General features: G+C 30.5%; 1 protein-coding gene across 1 annotated transcript in view; it reads right to left on the minus strand.

Annotated features, from left to right (window-relative positions):
• Window positions 1–10,994: 10,994 nt before the first annotated feature.
• The window catches only part of LOC126737049 (arylsulfatase B-like), a 68,663-nt gene continuing 59,154 nt past the window's right edge, over window positions 10,995–20,503 (minus strand). Inside the window, exons 8-11 of the mRNA XM_050441742.1 lie at window positions 16,027–16,262; window positions 15,727–15,826; window positions 15,156–15,377; window positions 10,995–11,679 (exon numbers count right to left, since the gene is read on the minus strand). Coding sequence (XP_050297699.1) covers window positions 11,447–11,679; window positions 15,156–15,377; window positions 15,727–15,826; window positions 16,027–16,262 — 791 coding nt within the window. The 3' untranslated portion in view covers window positions 10,995–11,446. The remainder of the gene's footprint in view (window positions 11,680–15,155; window positions 15,378–15,726; window positions 15,827–16,026; window positions 16,263–20,503) is intronic.

Below are 20,503 nucleotides of genomic sequence, written 5' to 3' on the forward strand. Positions count from 1 at the left end.
GCGTCTGCATTCGTATTTAGTTTTCCTTTTTTACAAATGATGGTATAATCGAATTCCTCTAGTTTGATCCGCCAACGTAAAAGCTTTGAAGGATCTTTTAACGAAAATAACTACTGTAATAGTTTGTGATCTGTAATGATATTGAATTTACGACCGAAGAGTTAAGGTCTAAAATATTTAGTTGCCCATACGAGGCAAAGACAGTCTTTTTTAATAGTGGAGTAGTTTTGCTCAGAATCATTAAGGGTTCGTGAGGCGTAATAGGTAAATTTTGACCAATGAGTCCTTGAGAAAGAACAGCACCAAGAGTGATGTTACTCGCATCTGTGATTAAATTAAACGGTTTAGAAAAGTCAGGGTATTGTAAAATGGGCTCATTGATTAGTAGATTTTTGCAGGTTGCGAAGCATGTTTTGAATTCCTCATTATGTTCAATCTTCGCGCCTTTTTTCAAACATTTCGTTAGGGGTTTGGTTAATTTGCAAAATTATTAATAAATCGCCTAGAATAACCTAAAAGTCCTGATAAACTTTTTATTTGTTTCGTAGTTTTCGGTATAGGGAATTTTTTTATGGCTATGTTTTTATCAGGATTTGGTTTAACACCTTCGGGGGTCACAATATGTCCTACATAAGCGACTTCGCGTCTTAAAAATTCGCTTTTGTCCATTTGGATTTTAAAATTGGAATCTCTAAGTCTTTTGAAAACCGATTTTAGGCTTTCGATGTGTTCTTGGAGTGAAGTCGAGAAAATAATGATATCATCGAGATATACCAGACATTTTTCATTTTGAATTCCTCGTAATATGGAATCCATGACTCTTTGAAAGGTTGCCGGGGCATTTTTCAGTCCAAAGGGCATACGGGTAAACTCAAAATGACCGTTTTCGGTACTGAAAGCAGTTTTAGGAATATCGTTTTTACTCATCTTAATCTGGTGAAAACCTGAGGTTAAGTCTAATGTCGTGAAGTATTGACATTTGCCTAATTTATCTAATAAATCGGATATATTGAGCAAGGGATATTTATAGTCAATAGTTTTCTCATTTAGTTTCCTAAAATCGACAACTATTTTTGTTTGTTTGATGCGTCTAGTTTTTTTGGTACTACCCAAATGGGTGCAGACCAAGAAGAATTTGAGGGTCTAATTATTTTTTGATTTAACATCTTTTTTATTTGGGACTGAACTTCATTTTTATGAATAAATGGGTACCTGTACGTTTTTGTGTAAACGGGGATCTCATCTGTTGTTCTGATGTTAATGCTTGATTTTACTGGTGAAAGTCAAGGGCGTATTCTCTTGATAAAATATATCTGAGAATTCTTTACACAGGGTTAAAATTGAACTTCGTTCTTCTGAATTCAGATGATCGATTCTAAGTTTAGTGAGGTCTAACTTTGTTTTAGGAGTCTCATCAAAGTTGTTAAGGTCTATGGTTTCAATAAATTTTCTGTCAAATTTCTCTACATCGATTGGTTGAGAAAAGTCAAGTGTTACAGGTTTGCAAGTATTGTTTAAGATGGTGGGCACAGCTAAACCATTTTTTGCGATAGTAAGACATTCTGGGATTTCACAATTATGAAATTTTTGATGCGGAATGATAATTTCGCCATTTTTAATAGTGGGTTTTTATTTTTATTACTTGCTTAGAACGAGGTTTAACTGTTATACAGTTAAGTTGTTGTTTCGTTTGGTGATACTGAAATAATCAAGAAGTGAAGTTTAATTTTTGAGTAGGGGGTGACTAGATATCCTTGTTTTAAATCTAGATTAGCTTCTAAAGATTTTAGATTGTCTAGACCTAAAAGTCCGTTAAAAGTGTTGTAAAATTTAATAAATAAATTAAATTTCAAGCCTTCTTGTTGCGGTAAATTAAAAATTGTTGATGCCGGTAAAATGGCACTAAATTTATGAGCTGATTTTTGGAAAACAGTGCTCACAATGAATGGGTCGTCTATGATACAATCAGGGTAAAAATGAAAAGCAAGTTGTGGATCTATAAAAGATTTGGACGATCCAGTATTTTTATATTATGTTCAGGGAAAGTGATATATGGTAATTCACTTACGCTGTTAGTATTAAATGACAAAACTGGTGGGGCTAAGTTTCGGGATTGTCGGAATCGGCATCCTGAAAATTTGGGTCATAATCATTTGATTCATCATAAGTTTGGTAGTGTTCATTTTGAGGTTCAGTTTCGTAGTGAGTTTTATAATATTCTTCATCATTGTATGAATGGGGATGTAAATTGCCTGTGGGGTCAAGTTGTGTGTTATACACCTCTTTTGATATAGGTTTGGGCCTATTTTGTTGATAGTTTTGGTAGCTATTGTTTCTAAAATTATTCGAGGTAGAAGGGCGATTTGTATTGTTAGTATAAATTGACATAGGTGTAGGCCTAGGTAAATGCCTATTTGGATTGGGCTTAAATACATTTTGTTGCTTACCAAAAACTTCAGAGTTTAAGGGTAAACGTGGTTGTTTGTAAAATGGGTTTAGCCTTATATCTACAGGGCCAGTAGGAAAAGGTTTATTCTTAGAATTATTATTTTGATAGTGATGTCTGTTAGGGTTTACATCTCTGTGATGTTGAGGGTTAAATTTCTGTGGGTTTTGAATTTTTTGTTTATGTTGTACTTGTGAAAAATTATTATGGTTATTTTGAAAGTATCTCGTGTTACTTTCTTGTAAAACAAATTGAATCGCTTCGGCCAAATCGACAGGCTGCATACAACGTATTGTGTTGCCTAGAGGTTCTCGTAAACCTGATATAAATGCTTAGAACATTGAAAGGCTAGAATTAGTAAACAACAACTTTGTTTGAGTCTAACATGTGCATAGGGACAAGAGGGGTATTTTGTTTACAAACATATTTGCTGATTCTCTGTTGTCAAGTCGACGCAAATTTCCAACGGAGGAAATTTTTAGCTATATTTTAACAACCATTATAACGTTAATTTAACTTATTTGTGTTGTATTTTATAGGAAAATTTCAATTTAAAAAGTATAAATACTACAATTAACCTATTTCAAGAATAAATATAATATCCTTAAGCAAAAAAAAACAAAATTACAAACATTGTTATCCCTAAAACTGCTTCTAAAAAATTTGAAGCAACAACACCGGAGCTTAAGCGCCTGAGCCATACGCGTAGTGTCATCTGTCAAACGGGTTTTTGTTTATATTCGGGATTCGTGTATTTTCTCTTATTTTTTGGTTAAAAAGGAAAAAGGCCACATTTTAGTATTTTTTTAAATTGCTAGGATGGCAAAAACTTGTGTCGTTTGTACCGCATCATGATAAAAAGGCGACTCAAGCTGATCTTTTCACAAGTAAGTACCGATACTTTCATAACATCACTTCATGGGGTTACCATCATCATAAACGTAGAATAGGAGATCTTATAGATATAAACCTAATAAAAACTTGAATGTGAAAGTGTGCATAAAATACCAAAATATTTATATTCTTAAATCTAAATATTTTTTTGAACATATTCATCTATTAATAGGCTTTAAAAAATATAAAACTAGAATTTTGTCCCTGGTTTTATTACAGGATTTTATGTTTTTTTTATTGTTTTGGCAGAAAGAAGGCATAATACCCATGTACCTATCTATATATAGTTATGTTTTTTTTAATATAGACATTAGGTAGATAGATGAAATTACTAATTTTTTATTGCCTTTTAAGAATTTTTAAATTTATTTAGATATTGATATCTACCTATGCATAAAGTTAATTTAGTCTTTCCCTGAATATTGGTCGATAATTTTTTTTTTACCATATTATTATTGCATCTTACAATAATATATATAGTAATTGGCACTACATATTAATTTATTACTGTAATTTTTGATTGCTTTTTGATTAAATATCAAATACTTATTATAGATTGCCTAATATATGCCCAAAGGGAGCAATGGATTTCATTAATGGAAATCCACACAATTAAAAAGAACATATTTGTTTGTTCAGATCACATCCTTAGAAGTGATTTCTAATATAAGGAAGATAATATCAGTAGCCAGACTTTATTAAAAAAATCAGCTCTACCTTAAAGGTATTTTTTTTTTAATATATTTTTCCAGTATAAAAAAATCGTCACAAAAAGTATTAGTGTTACTCATATAAGCTTTATTTATACCTAATACTTATTAAATTAGGTATGTGTGTAAAACTATTTTTTTACTAGGATTTCTGATGCACTGGTTAAAAACACAGCAGTCGATAATTCAGTTAATTCACCAAGTGATTTACCCTTCAAAGCTGCAGGTAGCTTTCCTGAAGAGTGCAAAAACTTCTTTAGCTTCCAAAATGGTATATAGTACAAACAGTGAAGCTAATATAGACAAGTATGGATAATTAAAATAGATTAATATTCTTGATACATCAAATTTTGTATAATTACAGATCTAATCATTCATCATCAACAATAACTGCATCTGAGATTAATAGTTCTACAGTAACCGTGGGGTCTAGGTCAACAATTGCTATTTCCCATCCAAGCCGTTTTTGTTTAACTCCTACACATTCCCTGACTCTGCCAAGGAAAAGGTAAAAATACACTCAAAATAGACTACTAGTTTTATGCCATGTATCATCCTATTCTATATATCTTATTTAAATGTGATATAGTATTTTATTGTGTTATATTTATTTAATTAAATGCAATTAATCAAATATATGATATTACAAAGATTCTTTATAATAACATACATTTTATTGATCAATTTGATTATTATAATACATTTTTTTAATTTTTTCTTTTTAATTTTGGTAATACTATATTTTTATGTATATTATTCTAGGGTAAAATCAAAATGATATCCTGAGGACCTAAGCACTGACGATTCCACCGTTTCAAAAGCTAAATCACTTGTCACCAAATTATGGAAAAAAAAAGTTAAGAACAAAAAATTAAAATTCGAAGATTGCAACAAACAAATTTGCGCCAAAGAAATTGAACTAGATGTCTCAAGTCATTATTAAAATACTTAGGAAATAATAACATGATTTTCGAAAAAGCCCAACATACTACATATTTTATTTGACTTGTAAAAGTTTTTGTTTGTATCTCAGTAATAACTAATAAACTATCTAATCTAATCTATTGTACATAGTCTTTATTCTTAGGTAAGTTTGTTTTTTAGTATACATGAATATGATTTAATAATTGGTATTAGGTATTATATAGGTCACTGTTAATTGTCTCAAAACCATTGTACAGGCTAAATCCTCATAATAAAAATCTTATAACCTATAAAAAACCTGCAACTCCTTCACAATTTCAATATCCTTGTAGTTTTAACTCTTTCCGCTGAAGCAATACTGTCCTTTTGAAAAAGTCAGCACTATAGAAGTTTATATTATGTGATATAAAGTAAGGGATGTAAAACTGAGTTTTGTCCAATATAACAATAACAATAAAATTTTGCAAAATATTAAAAATTTGTGTCTTAAAACATGATTTATTAAGAAATCTATAATATTATATTAATAAAAGATTTAATTTCCATAAAAATGCTTCGACAAAAATGCTGCCTTTTATTGGGACCTTCCTCTAATGAAGTCCGTTAAAAAAACACATAAATAGCTCATAAATGGTAATATTACTTATACTTTTATAAAAGGTAAATAATCAGTAAATGACCAGCATCTTTGGGAATATGGATGAATTTTTCGAGTTGAATATTACTTATACTCAAATTCTATAATAATTAATAAATATTTATCAGGTAAATATTTGTTGACGACGTCACTGGTGGAGAGTGCTTGTATCGGTGGCATCAACAATGCGATTGAGCGGCGTTGCGACGCCATTACCGTTTTCTCGTTTCTTCGTACTTTATTTTTATTTATTTAACGTATATTGACTCCGATATAGAGTATCTTATCAAATTTATTTTAAAAAAATGCTTGATATTTTATTAAAGGGGAGCAGTAGTATTGTTTTGTGCCTTCGGAAACAACTGAAAATTTTTATGATATTATAAAGTGATTTTTGCCATTTCTATATAAGCATTTGGCATCATTGCATCAGAGATGTTGCAAGCAAACAAACCTGCCCATAGTTCCACGGCATGCTACTTCTAGCCTTTCAATGTTCTAAGTATAAATGTTGTTAAAGCTAATTTTTTATACATTTCGCGCTTTATAGGGGCTGCTTCAGCTATTTCGTGGGAATCAACGTAGCTGCATAACAAATTTAAGATCTCTAACACTCTATCATAGAAACCTTGCGGAGATTCGTTTCCATTTTGCCTAAGCATAACTAAGTCTCTATTTAAACAGGTTTCATCTCTACGATCAGCGAATTTTCTATATAGGGTATTTTTAAGATCATCTCAAGTGGAGACATTTTGTACATTAACTACAAGTCTAGCATTTCCTGAAAGCTTACCTATTAAACTATTTAAAATATAAATATTTTGAAAATGAGCGGCATTATTAGCGTCATAAAAATTATTTATAATAGATTTGCAAATTGCTAGGTAACTATTTAATTCTGACGGATTTCCATCACAATTAGGCATGCAATTTAAATATTCAGGCTAAAATTGTGCCATTTTTTTTACCAAGATTTATTTGAATCTTTGTATTCTAAATCTTTAAGAACCAATTTTTGAATTTCACTTATATTTGAAAAGTTTTCTTAAAAAAATTAAAGAGGCGGAAATCTCTATGTAATAAAGCTCATTTTTTTTATTTAAAATGAAAAACCCCCCTGGACCAGGGCGGGTTAAGAAAGTGCGACAGTTATAAGTGAACGTGATTAATTGGACAGTGAAAAAAAATAGACGAAAGAAAAAAAAATGGAAAAAAGAAACAATAAACGGGATAAGTCCGAGGGTGAAAACGCTAATCCTTCCTATTTCATCAAACCAATAAAACCACTAGCGACAAATCAACAGGATGTTACCATACTCAAATGATAGATGTTACCTTATCAAAAACTTATTATTATGGGTGACTTTAATGTTCCTCTATATGGTATAAATGAATTTGACACCAAGGCTGCCTTGATTGACTCTTTTTTAAATATTCTGGGCCTAAAACAATTAAACATTGTAATAAATGTTATGGGGTGCACATTGGACTTGGTAATTTCAAATATCGATTGCGAAATCTCTGAAACAAGCAGACCCCTATCAAGAGTCGATCATTATCACCCCCCCCTTACTTATCAATATTGACAATTTAATTATGGAAAAATCGTCTCCTTTTGGGTTGTGCAAAACTGCTTCTAAGACATTTAACTTTCGTAAGGCAAATTTTCCTCTTCTACATGAATTAATCTTGAATATCGATTGAAAGCAATTGTTTGAATGCACAGACGTTAACAAAGCCTGTGACATTTTGTATAACTTAATTATACCAATAATATCCACGCTGACAGTTCTCAGTTTTGTACATACATACAGATAAAGAAGAACAACTTCAGAATACCAGGTGTGGTGAAAGATGGCAATAATGAGTTCTCCGATCCCAAGGCAATAGTCGAGGCTTTTGCTAATTTCTTCCAGAGCGTTTTCATTGATACAGATGCAAGCAACTCTGTTCCTGTGTGTACTTTACTGCATAATCAAAACACAGTCTTAATTAATCCTGTTCAAGAGTCCGATATAATCCAAGCATCCAAAAAACTGAAAAACAGATTAACATGTGGTACCGATTCTATTCCAAGCTTTTTAGTTAAAGACTGCGTTACACCTTTAACGAAACCATTAGTTCACATAATTCACATTTTTAACTTATCCATTCAAACAGGTTCGTTTCCGTCTTGTTGGAAGATCGCGCGAGTTATTCCAGTTTTTAAATAGGGCGACAAGTCAGAACTTAGAAACTATAGACCGATATCAATTCTATGCAATTTTTCCAAGCTTTTTGAAATTTGTATACACAAACAAGTAAGTACACTAATATCGCCCGATCAACATGGTTTTATGGAACAAAGATCATGTATCACTAATTTATGTTGTCTTTCCGAATACATAAGTCAAGCCCTAAACAACAGAAGTCAAGTGGATGTTCTGTACATGGATTTTTAGAAGGCTTTCGATCAAGTAAATATCACTATTTTATTGATAAATCTTCATTATCTGGGTTGCTCTTAAAATGTATTAAAATTATTTTCTTCGTACCTTCTAGACCGAATGCAGTTTGTTTGTTGGAAGTGGGTGACTGTTGGAAATAAAAAAAGCCTTATTGGTATACTCGAGGGTACAATTTAAAAATTTAAAAATAAAAATGCTCAACTTTAATCTGCTAAATCATTCAAAAAATAGCGAAGCTGCATTCGTAATAATAATCCAGTGTCAGAAATCGGCCATTTTTAAGTAGAAGCTGCCGAAAATAATAAAATAATAAATTCACTGGACTCAGAAAATTCAATCTTGAAAACAATATGCAGAGTTAATAAACGACCAAAATATTGATATTGCTTTAGATCAATAGACCTTTTTAAGATCCCACACATCTTTAAAAATGCTAAACTATATAATACATAGACAAGATAGACCAGATAGAATATGTGGAGGCATAGCAGTCTTTATTTAAGAAAAAGCGTCAACTGATCCAATTACAAAATACCGACACAATAAGAAAATACAGCTATAAAAACTTTACACACAGCAAAAAAATAATAATCTTCCGAATTTAAAAACCACCAAAAAACAAACATTAAAATCAGAACATATCAATTCAGTCATTTTAGATATAGCCGAAACAAAAACATTAACCAACAACATAGTAGTAGAAAACATAGATTCCCTAGGTTGTTCCGATAACTCTCCTATCATAATTACTGTCTCTGACATTCTTCCTGAAAGCAGAGTCTGCACTAAGAAAGTAACAAAAAAAAATGGAACATGTTCAAAGAAAATTTGCTAAAAACTCTCAAAAATATCAAACAATATCCTAGAAGCATTAAATAAATCCACCACTAAAATTCACATTTCCAAATCCCAATATCTATTTTTCCATTATTATTATCTACCTCATCAAAACAAAAAGCCAACTACAAAAAACAAGCTAAAATTATTAGAGACTCGGGCATATAAACTATAACAAACAACTTAAGCAAAAGAATCCAAGATGAAATATTTGAATACAGACACGAACAATGAAAGAACTTGTTACACGAAATCAAAGAATAAGGGCGATAAGAGAGAGAAAATTAAAAAGGTATTTCTACTTATCTATAAGGATAAAAACACTCAAATAAAGAAAAGAGAAAGAAAGAGAATTAGAAAGATGTAATAACTCACTAAAGGAACAATTCAACTTAAACCGGGCGAGTAAATTCCCGGGTGACCCAAACAGAATAAATGAAGTAAAAAACACATTAACTCACATTAAAAACCACTATCCCAACACTAAATACTGTCCCAAGCCTTAAAAAAATAAGAATTAGTGAAATAAGGGACATAATTAAATTCCAAAAAAAAATAGAAAAGCACCAGGTAATAACAATATTCCAAATAAAATGCTAAAAACCGTACCAGATAACATAATATTAGACCTATCAATAATTTACAATAGCCGTCTATCCCTGAACAACTTCCCCGAAACAGAAAAAGAGAATCCGAAAAAGAGGAAAAATCTACAAAGAGCCCAAAACTAGAAGCCAATCAGTTTATTAGCTACTATAGGTCAAAATTTTGAAAAACTTGTGCTAACTACACTATATCACAAACTAGATGAAAACGAAGTCATTAATACTTTAACAATTAATACTTTTAACCATAAAGAATTGGTCGCCATGTTAATCCTTAAGATCGAAAAAACGGATCTGCCAGATACACAAAACTAATTTAAAGCTTTCTAAAAAATCGAAAATTGAAAATAAAGTCCGAAAAACAAGATTACAGTAACACGCGAGCCGGAGTACCACAAGGAGCCGCTTTCTCCTAGTATTATATAATGTGTATCAGGCCGATATCCCCAAAAACGCGTATTACTCAAAACAAAACTAAGCAAGTAATTAAACTCAAATTATTATATGGTTCAATCACATTCTCAAAATCTAGTAAAACAGAAATTAAACGATTACAAGTATTTCAAAACAAAACTCTAAGAATCTTAGTAAATGCCCCATGTTTTAGAAATATGGACAATGGACATACACAAAGATCTAGCAATAGAGACTTTTTGCTAGCAAAAAAGCTAATACTAAAACAATGGAAAAACTCTGTACTGAGGTAAAACTTCTTTAACTCAACAACTACCCTTCCCACAACATATCTTTGCTTAATAAGAAAACTCCTTCCTTCCTTCCACACCCTCGGCTTCTCGAAGTTAGAAAAGCATTCAGTCCGATAAAAAGTTAAAGAAACAAATTACACAAAGACAAGTTGAGCCAGAACAATCAATTACAGCTTACTTAAAATAGTTTAACAACTAAACGTAGTTGCATAAGTGGAAAGCCCGCCATATGGTATATCTATCTCGAATTACAACCAAAAATTATTTTATATGTAAAACAAACTAGCGACAAAGGAATCTTCAACCCTACAATCTACGACAATTCAAAAAAAAAATAAGAAAATAACAATTATAACGTGCTTAAAGAATGGGAAGATTGCCCATCACTATCTTAAAATATTTTTAATACTAGCCCTAACTCGCGTTGTAGAATCACGTGCACGCCGTCGATAAGATCGCGTCCAAGCATACGACTTTAGGTGTTGTATCCGCACGCCGTTGGACCTGCCATGCCTGTAGCATGTGTACTATACATGCTACAGGCCAAGAGAGCGTCGTGTGCTTATGTCTTTGCGTCAAGCAGGTAGATTAACTTACTCTCAAAGTGGGGCCCATTATTAGCTTTTCCAAAGCTACTGGACTCTGGTAAACCTCGGGCAAGTTATATGCGCAACAGCCTATGTTGACTCACTGCAACTCAGTTCATTCACTATATAAAGCTATTCCTAATTTGACTTTAAATAAGTACATCTTATTATAAATTTATTTTAATTGAAATAATACTTCATTAATTCTAACTTTTATTTAAATATTATAAATTTTACGCAGATTCTATTAATTAAAGTTTCATTAAACCATGGTGCTATATTAATAATTTATTTCTAAATATGTTTATTGTAAAGACCAAAAATTAGGATAGGGATTTGTTCATTTTATGTTTTTCATCATCTTAAAATATTCTTAGGATATGATTAGAATGTATTGATGTTTAATCAGGTACACCAAGCGAATTTGTACTTGGTTAAACCTTTCTCAGCTAATCGTGATAGCATAAATCGCATAGCTAATAAAGTACTTTTTAAAATTTAAATTATTATTATTTTTTTTAATAATTGGAAATAATTTACTCGTACTCTCTAACCTATAATCCTAACCAACCTTTAAGCCTAAATCACAAGAATAACCAAGATATACTAGATAAAATACCAGCTATTTCACAATTCACTTTAATACGAGCACTTAGGAGATACTACAGGCGGAGTCATTACAATCAACCCAAGGATTCCACGTATATTTGAAAAATTTTGGATCAGCATTTTCTATATCAATATCTCCCTCTAACTGGGGTATTAGACCTTTTCTGTAGTCGACTAAGGCCCTCTTCATCCTTCTGACAACACTCGGAAAAAATTTTGCTAAATCATTTTCTTCGCAGGGATCGCTTGGTATGTCATATAGGCATACTGCACCACCTAAAATATAAAAGAAATAAAAAAAAGTATAAAAGGCTTATGATATTACCAATAAGGAAAGATTTTTTTTGCGTTATTAGAGGCTGCTTAAAATTTTTTATTTTACATTTAAATGTGAAAATGCTGAAAAGTCATTTTGAAATACCCTGTATGAATATTTTGAAATACTATTAAAATCAAATAGTCTTTTTTCAGGTCTTTCATGTTTCTATCCCTAAATCCAAAGGTTCTGGAACTAAAACCAAATTTCTTTAAAAATCGAAATTAAGTACAATATAAATATTCATCATAGATCAAGCCATAAACTACAATAATTAAAAATGGATTATGAATATTTGATATTTTGTGTATTTATAGACCCTATGTAGAAGCTATGTATTGTTGTGATCTAGTTTCGATTCAAATGATTAAATTAAAATATACTAAGAATGTCATGATCAATTTTAAAATTTTTATTAATTTATAATAGTGTAATATACTTATTTAACTCCTCAACAATCAAATATTTACACTTTCAATAAATTTTAAATGGTATCATTGTAAGCAAATTAAATCTTATTATTCAAAATCTTATAATAAACATATAAATTCTAATTATTATATTTAATTTGGTAAAAAAAGATTTAACAGAATAGTAGCAATATCAAAAACAGATGGTGCATCGTAAAACATGTCTTAGTTTTTTTCTTCTTAAGGTCTTTTAATAGTTTCCACACACTTTTTTACATATTTCTTATATAGAGCATTACCAGTCTAACATTAGTCTGACTTCCCAGTCTAATCTTGTGTCTAGTTCCAAAAATTGCCGATTTAGCTTTGGTTTTTTCAGCGTTAAGAACTGGGAGCTAAAATTATTTTTCTTGGTCGTTTTTTTTTTTGAAATATAGATTTTTTATTCTCTCCTTCAGGTCTTTATATACTTCATACAGAAGTATACTTCTTATACGTACTTTTATACAGGTCTTTATATACTCTAATCTGGAAAAGCCCGAGAAATTGTATGGGAAAATCACCTTAAAGATTGTTTTAGTTATATTATTATTGATCTCTAGTCCATTAATAATATCTTAAAATATAAATTTGCAGTAAAAAAATACCACATAGAGCTTACCATTCCCTGGACTGTGTTCTTTTATTTTTATCTAATTGCAACGTATAATTTGTTATTCATTTGATGAAAATCATATTTTTTTATGAAAAGATTTATTTTACAGCATACATACAGTAGTTTTGTTTTATTTATTTCTATATTGACAGCGGTAGTCTTTTACCGTTAGCACAATAGGACTTTAATATTATGTGTCAGATAAGGATAGAAGAACTTCAACCTGGTCTAGTGTATAAGGTCTATGTATAAGGTTTGCATGTCTCATGGAATTATATAATAATAGAATAAGAATTATATATATTCTTAAAAGAATTCCGTTCTTTATTTTTTCTTATAGTTTGACTTTATCATTCCAATCTGGATTCTTGTTTTGAATTCTGTATTTTTTTTTGCTTTTTTAGAGAAAAAAGCAATCTCTTTTAACTGGTGGTTTTAATTGTATGTGTCTTTGCAATTTTTCGAATTCTACATAGCCAAAAATGTTTTTCAGTTATATTTAACGTTTCGGTTGGTAATAGTTTGTAATCTTGTTTGAAAAACGTAATTTTATAACACCCAAACATAATTTTAAACCTGAGGTACTTATTTGCTTCTATTTTATGAGAAGATATTTAAAAAAAAATTTTTTTTTGGTTCACAGGTTTTTGGTTGACCCGTTTGGTCTTCTTCTACTCCGAGTTAGATAGCTAATATACCTTGACTGATGGTTGAGTTTGAACTTTGAGCTCTTTTAAGTTCTCACCACTATTCCTCTGCCTGACAATTGGCTACATATCTCCCCTTAGTTAGTTATCCACTTTGTAGAATTTTGCATCAATAAATGTACCTGACCTGAATTGAATTAAATATTTACACTATTTGTAAATTTACGTATCATATCAATAATTATACTTCGGTACTGACTAAGGGGCGACATAGTGTAAAATTTTACAATTAGGCTATTACTTCGGGGCGTATATTACAAACGAAATATTTCGCCTAATCTTTTATAATGAATATGACTTCTATCAGACGAAGGGGGTTTCGTCCTTTCGGGGAAGGGATATCGGCAGTATGTTACCTTATGTTAAGCTAAATTACACCTGTTTCACCCAACTGAGCATTATCTGTCAAGTGAATCTATCTTTTATCTAGCTGATAAAATTAAAATAAACTCAGCTATGTGTAACTTATTAGAAACTTAATTTATTAGAAAATGTGTCTTACAATATGGCTTTAAATATAAATAAGGTATGTCAGTAGGGTCGTAAAATTTTAAACAGGGTGCGGGAACACTTACGTCATATATTTTAATTTTTCATATTTTAATATCACCTTTTGTTTTAAGTTCGCCTAAACATTTTGACTCTTCTTAAATTTTGAAACCTTTTTGTACCTAATAATCTCACCCCTTAGTAGAGTTAAATATTGAGTGGTTGAATTTCTTTTCTAAAGTTGGGCACAAGAACGAATTGTTTGGTCTTTAGGATTTTAAATCCCAATCCTATTCGGATATTTAAATATTTTGTATAAATCATCAGTAGAAAAGTAAAATGGGTTAATTTTGGCTCGCAATAAGGTAAACGTTATTCTTAAGTTCTAAGTAAGTAGTTTAGTTCTTTAATATAACTATGGCTTTCAAGAAAATTTTATTAAAATTAAAACGCGAAAAAAATATTTTATTAGACATAATATTTTATAATATAAATGCATATTTTGGTTTTATGTTTTAAATATTCTTCTTCTGGTTAATGAAATAATATTGCGTTCTTCGTATGTCTAATATAAAGTTTTTTTTTTATTTAGTATTTAAGGTTTTAATAACTGTAACTTTGATTTGTTTAACATTTATTTTATAAGTACAGTAAGTTATATTGACAAAACCAATATTCTGTATTTAGGACCAATAAAGCTAAAAAAGATTTAAATTAAAGATAAAAATGTTGTTTAATATCATTTGTTATAAAATATTAAAAACTAAACAGGAAACAAATCTGAGCTTCGATAGAATTACTCAGTAGATAATGCATATTGACGATTAACCTACACGGGTACATTGCATTAAGAACTCCTATTTGCAGACTATATAAATTTTGGGTGCTCTGCACTTCCCCCACCAAGTGGTTTATATTATTGTATAATTATAGGCTTACTCCTGCATATTTTTTTTGTTGTTGGTTTTCACTTATTATCGGTAGAGTAACAATTTATGTAAAATAGTGAAAATTTGTTGTTTAATTTACGTCAAATTGCATTGGGCAAATTTGGTCTAATTACCTTTAATTTTGTGTAACCATCGACGGGCCTTAATAAATGTACTAATCAATTAATTAATATCACAACACAACAAAAATATATTTGAGAGTACTAAAGCAATTTTAAAACTTACTTGCAGGATCACAGGGATTTTTTTTTGCCGCTGTACATTTAATTGCGGAAACTGATCTGAGACCATCGTATTCTGATTCTGATAAAGGACTATAGTTAACCCTTTGTATTATCTTTCCAGACCGACTATCGTAAACTGCTGATGTATTATACTGTTGGGGTTCTATGTCTTCCATTACGATATTTCCATAGTAGTCATTATATGTTCCATTTTGACTTGTACCTAAAAGTTATTTATTGTACAATTTATTTAATTAGTTTTTAGACCCATTAAACTCATTTATTTTGTGTACCTCCTACTATTAAATTATGCATAGTTATGATTTAATTCATAGGTTATGAAAGTTCTTTGATAACTTAAGAAAGAATATTCGACTTGAAAAAAACTTCATTGGATTTTTACGAGGTTCTTTGCAAACCTATTTTTAACTGTGTTGAGCTATTTAAATAATTTATGTTGCTTAGTTTATTCAAATTCAATCTTCAGTCTTTAATATTTGCGATTTGACAGCAATTTTCAAGCCATTTTCTGGTAATAAATTAAATAGGCCGTCTACTTATATCTCACTTACCGACAATCAATTTCCAGTTATAAAACCTGAGGGCAGCGTTCCTCGTTTTCTCATCGATATTAATTAAAATGTCATTCCTGGGGGAAGGCAGATCGTACACCTATTCAATTACAAAATCGTTTGTAGCGAGTGATAGGTTATGATAAACAAAATTGGTTTAATGTTTTTAAATCGATTCTGAGCAATTTAAACTTAATTTTTTAGTTAAAAATACTGAAATTAAGACGCTTCATTAATAAAATATATTTTAAGAAATTTTTTAAGAACTTATTGTTTAATAAAGTATTTTTCAATTTTTACCAAACTTGACCATAGGTCAATTCCATCCATTTCTGGATCAAGTATCCCAATATCACCACCAGCTGCACTAAACAGTGTTGGAAGCCAATCAGTTACATGCATAAGATCTGTGGAAACTCTTGAGCTTTGAACTAATAGGGGACTCCAAATAAAGGCGACACTTCGAATACCGCCTTCGAAGAGCGTATCTTTCATACCTCTAAGAGGATAGTTGCTACCCCAATTAGGGTATTCGCCTAGGAAAAAAAACAAATTGTGTAATGGAATTTAATCCATTATTTACATATAAATTTAAATATATTATTAGAAGTTACTAAATCTGGATATACTACTTAAGAATTATTTATTATTATTTATCGTTTTAGTCCTGAAAAACATAATTGTATACTGTAAAAAATTTATGATAAAACAGGAAATACTAGTCGCATCCTTGTAATTGAATTGTAAATATTACAAAAAATATCATCAAGGTGGTTGTTTTAATTTTATTACAATGCTTTATTACACTAAATATTTTTAAAAGAGCGAATGGAGAGCGAAAGTGAAAGGAAACAGGTCAAAAACTGATAGAGACAATACTAATTAACTTTATTGTTGTCGTGTATAGTGCAACACGACTTAAAATCATGGAAGAATATTTAATATTTACCAAAATTTATTCATTATAGTGGTGAAAGCTGGATATCCTGAACTTAATTGTTTACTAAATTTTAGAGATTTAAATGTTTCATTTAAACGTATATCAATATAATTTTAAATATTTATAATAACTTTAAATTTTATTTCTGGCCTCGCCCTTTCATGTGGTAAGATTATATGTTAAAGAATTTGGGTGCAAACTATATAACTATGCTTTGTGTGACTTAATATATAAGTCGTTCTTAGAATTGCAGATACATTTCTAATATTATATTCTTTTCGGCTGCTCGTAGGAAAATTTTTGTTTGAGAACGGAAACTGAGAGAATATTTTTAAAAGTGACGTTTGAATCTCTCTAAGCTTTTGAAATTTGTAGAGTACTTTTCAGGGTTATGTTTGGACAGAGGTCTATCTATCTAAGTTAAGATGTTATTTAAGCAACACTCCTAAATATTTTCTAACATGTTTATATTAAAATTTACATGAAAGGTTTAACATGTTTTAGCCCAGTTTTCACCCTTAAAAAATAGCTGTCTCATGAGCATACGTCTATAGTATGAGCATAAATTGCCGATGTATGAAAGTAATGCTTTTATTCAGCTTTACTGAATCAGTATCTAGCTATATGGTTAATATAAAATAAAAACAGTACTAGTGAGTTACTTATTTTATTAGGTATTACGTCACTTATAGCAAAAATCAATTTAGAAAATATTATCTCACGCGATCAAAAATTGAAAAGAAAAAATAGAATAATTCACGCATCTAAAAAAAATATGAACTTAAATCCTTAATGATATATTTCGTTATATTCAATTCAATTCAATTTAATTCAATTCAATTTGAAATCCTTCAAAGCAAAAATCTCTGAAACTAAACATGGTCCGTCCACATTTAGTTTGTGAACGTCCAAATAGTTTTGATTTTTTCTTTTTATAATATTTATTTGTTTTGCTCTCCAAATTAAAACTACCATTTCAATTAATTTAATTTTCTCCTTTATTACCAAGTTAATTTCTAAGTCTTAACAACAACAAATCTACGCGTGTACGATAGCCTTTAAATTTCTGAATTCCTTTGGTTTGTGCTGAACGGAGACCAGAGAGAAGACGACTTCCTTGTTAGCACTTGATCATCGCGCATTGATTCCAGAGTCGTGATCTATACATTTTTTCCGCAACTGTTGTCTTAATCTTACCGCATCACAGATCGTGATTTACTTATCGAACCCGCAACCACTCTTAGTGATTAAACCCGAATTAGAAGACCCAAGAAGTCCAGAGCAGGCCTGCTGAAGCCGGATACAGACACCTTAAGGTAAGGATCTTTAAAGGCTGGTTTTTCGACCTTTCCACATTTACTTTTATTCACACAAATACAGTCCACTTTAAATCTCTCACTGAATTGTCTAAGTCCACCTTGTGCTTAAATAAAAAATATAAGTAACAATTTTAATTAAAAAGAAAAAAAAAATTGGTTTTCTAAACGACCACACTGGTCCTAAATCGAGCACGGATGATTCAAAAAAAAATACATAATATTGTTTTTTTTTAATTAAAGTAGTTGTTGTTTGGAGAAAAACGCAGGCTAGCTCTGCATTATAAATACTCTCATTTAATATTCTATATAACTTAATTGCCTGAATTATTTGGAACTCTCAAATTAATTTTTTTTGAATAATTTATATTTAATTATTATTTTAAAATTTATCTCCCATATGCAAGGCATGTTAACTAGTGAAATTAGTTAAAAGTCAGTGCATAAAAAACTGGACACTTTTCGAGAAAAAAAAGTGGAATTTCAACCGCTATTGTCGTATTGTTAAAGTAGATTTCGCTAGGCAGAGGATAAAGGAGACCGTGTACGATCCGATTTTTTACATTTTTCGATGTATATTTAATTTTTTGATTTTTTCCTTAATTTAATTTTAAGCATATTAATTATTTTGCAGCAGTTATCGCCCACGATTCATTTTACAAACTTAGTTTATTGCTTTCAAACTTTAGTTTTGATCAATAGAGGTCACTTGAAAAGTTTTTTTTTATATTATGGCTGACAAACTTAAAAAACATCAGGCTTTACGCCAAACTGAAATCCAAAAATTAAAAGAAATGCAGTCAGTTGCGAATAATGTTAAAAAAGGGGATTTACAATTTATTGAAGTTTTTAAATACATGTTTGAAACTATTGAATCCATTTACGCAACTTTTTATGAAAATCATAATTTAATTATTTGCTTGGTTTCTGCTGATAATGAAGCTTTTAATAGGGAAGATCTTGTACGTAAGGACTTCGATTTTACATTTTATGAAATTAAATCTCTATATTCTCAATGTATCCCTAGCACGTCTTTATCACCATTATCAAACAATCATGTAACTTCAGCTAAATTACCCAAAATTAATTTGCCTACCTTCAACGGAGACATAATTTCTTTTCCACCCTTTATTGACATGTATGATGCACTGATTCATCAAAATTCAAATTTGTCTGACTGTGAGAAATTTACATATTTGATTTCCTCACTTAAAGGTCCTGCTTTAAATTCAATACAACATTTGCCTGTAATGTCTTCAAATTATATAATCGCTTATGAAACTTTAATAAAACGCTATAAAAATGTCAGATTAATGGCTTCTACGTTGTGGAATAATCTAGAAAACGCGCCTAAGGTTATTAGTGACAATCCAACCGAACTTAGGAATTTATTGGATATTTTTTCAGAAAACGTTGCCGCACTTAAGAATTTAGGTCTTCCCACCGATTCTTGGGATTTTGTTTTAATACAAATGATTTTAAAACGTTTAGATATTTCCGTAATTACTCGATTTGAATTATTCTATGATGATTCCACTTCGCTGCCTACCTATAAAATTTTATATGATTTTCTTTTAAAAAACTGCATGGCTCTTGACAACTTAAGTTTATCTGCAAAGAAAAATTCCTTTAAACCGCAATATAAAAAACCCGACTATACTTCTAAAACTCCATCACGCCCTGTGTCGTTAATGCTCCAAACTGACCCCCAACATTCAACAACATCCAATTGCAAAATATGCAACAGATCCAATCATCAAATTTTTAAATGTTCAGATTTTTTATCAAAAACCCCTCATGAGCGTTATCAGCTTATTAAAACACATAAAAGCTGTGTTAATTGTTTAAGTACTAGTCACCGCTCTGCTGATTGTCGCTCTGATAAAAATTGTCACAAATGTAATCAACGTCATCATACGCTATTACATTTTTCACGAAATTCCTCAGGCTTGTCCTTACCCGCATCAACTTCGACTTCAAATTCTCAAAATATTCCTCTAATTTCGCAAGCTCAATCCTCAAGTGAGCCTTCGTTGCCTATTGTGCATACAGGTTTTACTTCATCTCATTCTAGCATACTTTTGTCTACCGCCCGCGTGGAAATTCTCGATAATCGTGGTATTTATCAGCCGCTACGTTGTTTATTGGATAGTGGAAGCATGACCTCATTTATTACTGACAAATGTGTCAAAAGATTAGGTCTCCGTCCCACGCAAAGTTCAGTGCAGTTACATGGACTCGGCTCTATGAAATCTCGCATTTACCACGCGGTTACTCTTTCTCTTCGACCTTTGCATAAAGCTAATCCTACCTTTAACCTTGATGCATTTGTTCTTCCCAAAATTTGTGAAGAATTACCCAGGCATCGACTTAATATTGAAAATTGGTCACATATTTCTAATATTCGATTGGCTGATAAACGATTTCATTGCCCAGATGTTGTGGATATGCTTCTAGGAGCTGATATATTTTCTAAGCTGCTACTAGATGGGCGCATTCGGGGTGAATCAGGTCAGCCTGA

Source organism: Anthonomus grandis, chromosome 6, assembly GCF_022605725.1.
Source record: "Anthonomus grandis grandis chromosome 6, icAntGran1.3, whole genome shotgun sequence".
NCBI lineage: Eukaryota > Metazoa > Arthropoda > Insecta > Coleoptera > Curculionidae > Anthonomus > Anthonomus grandis.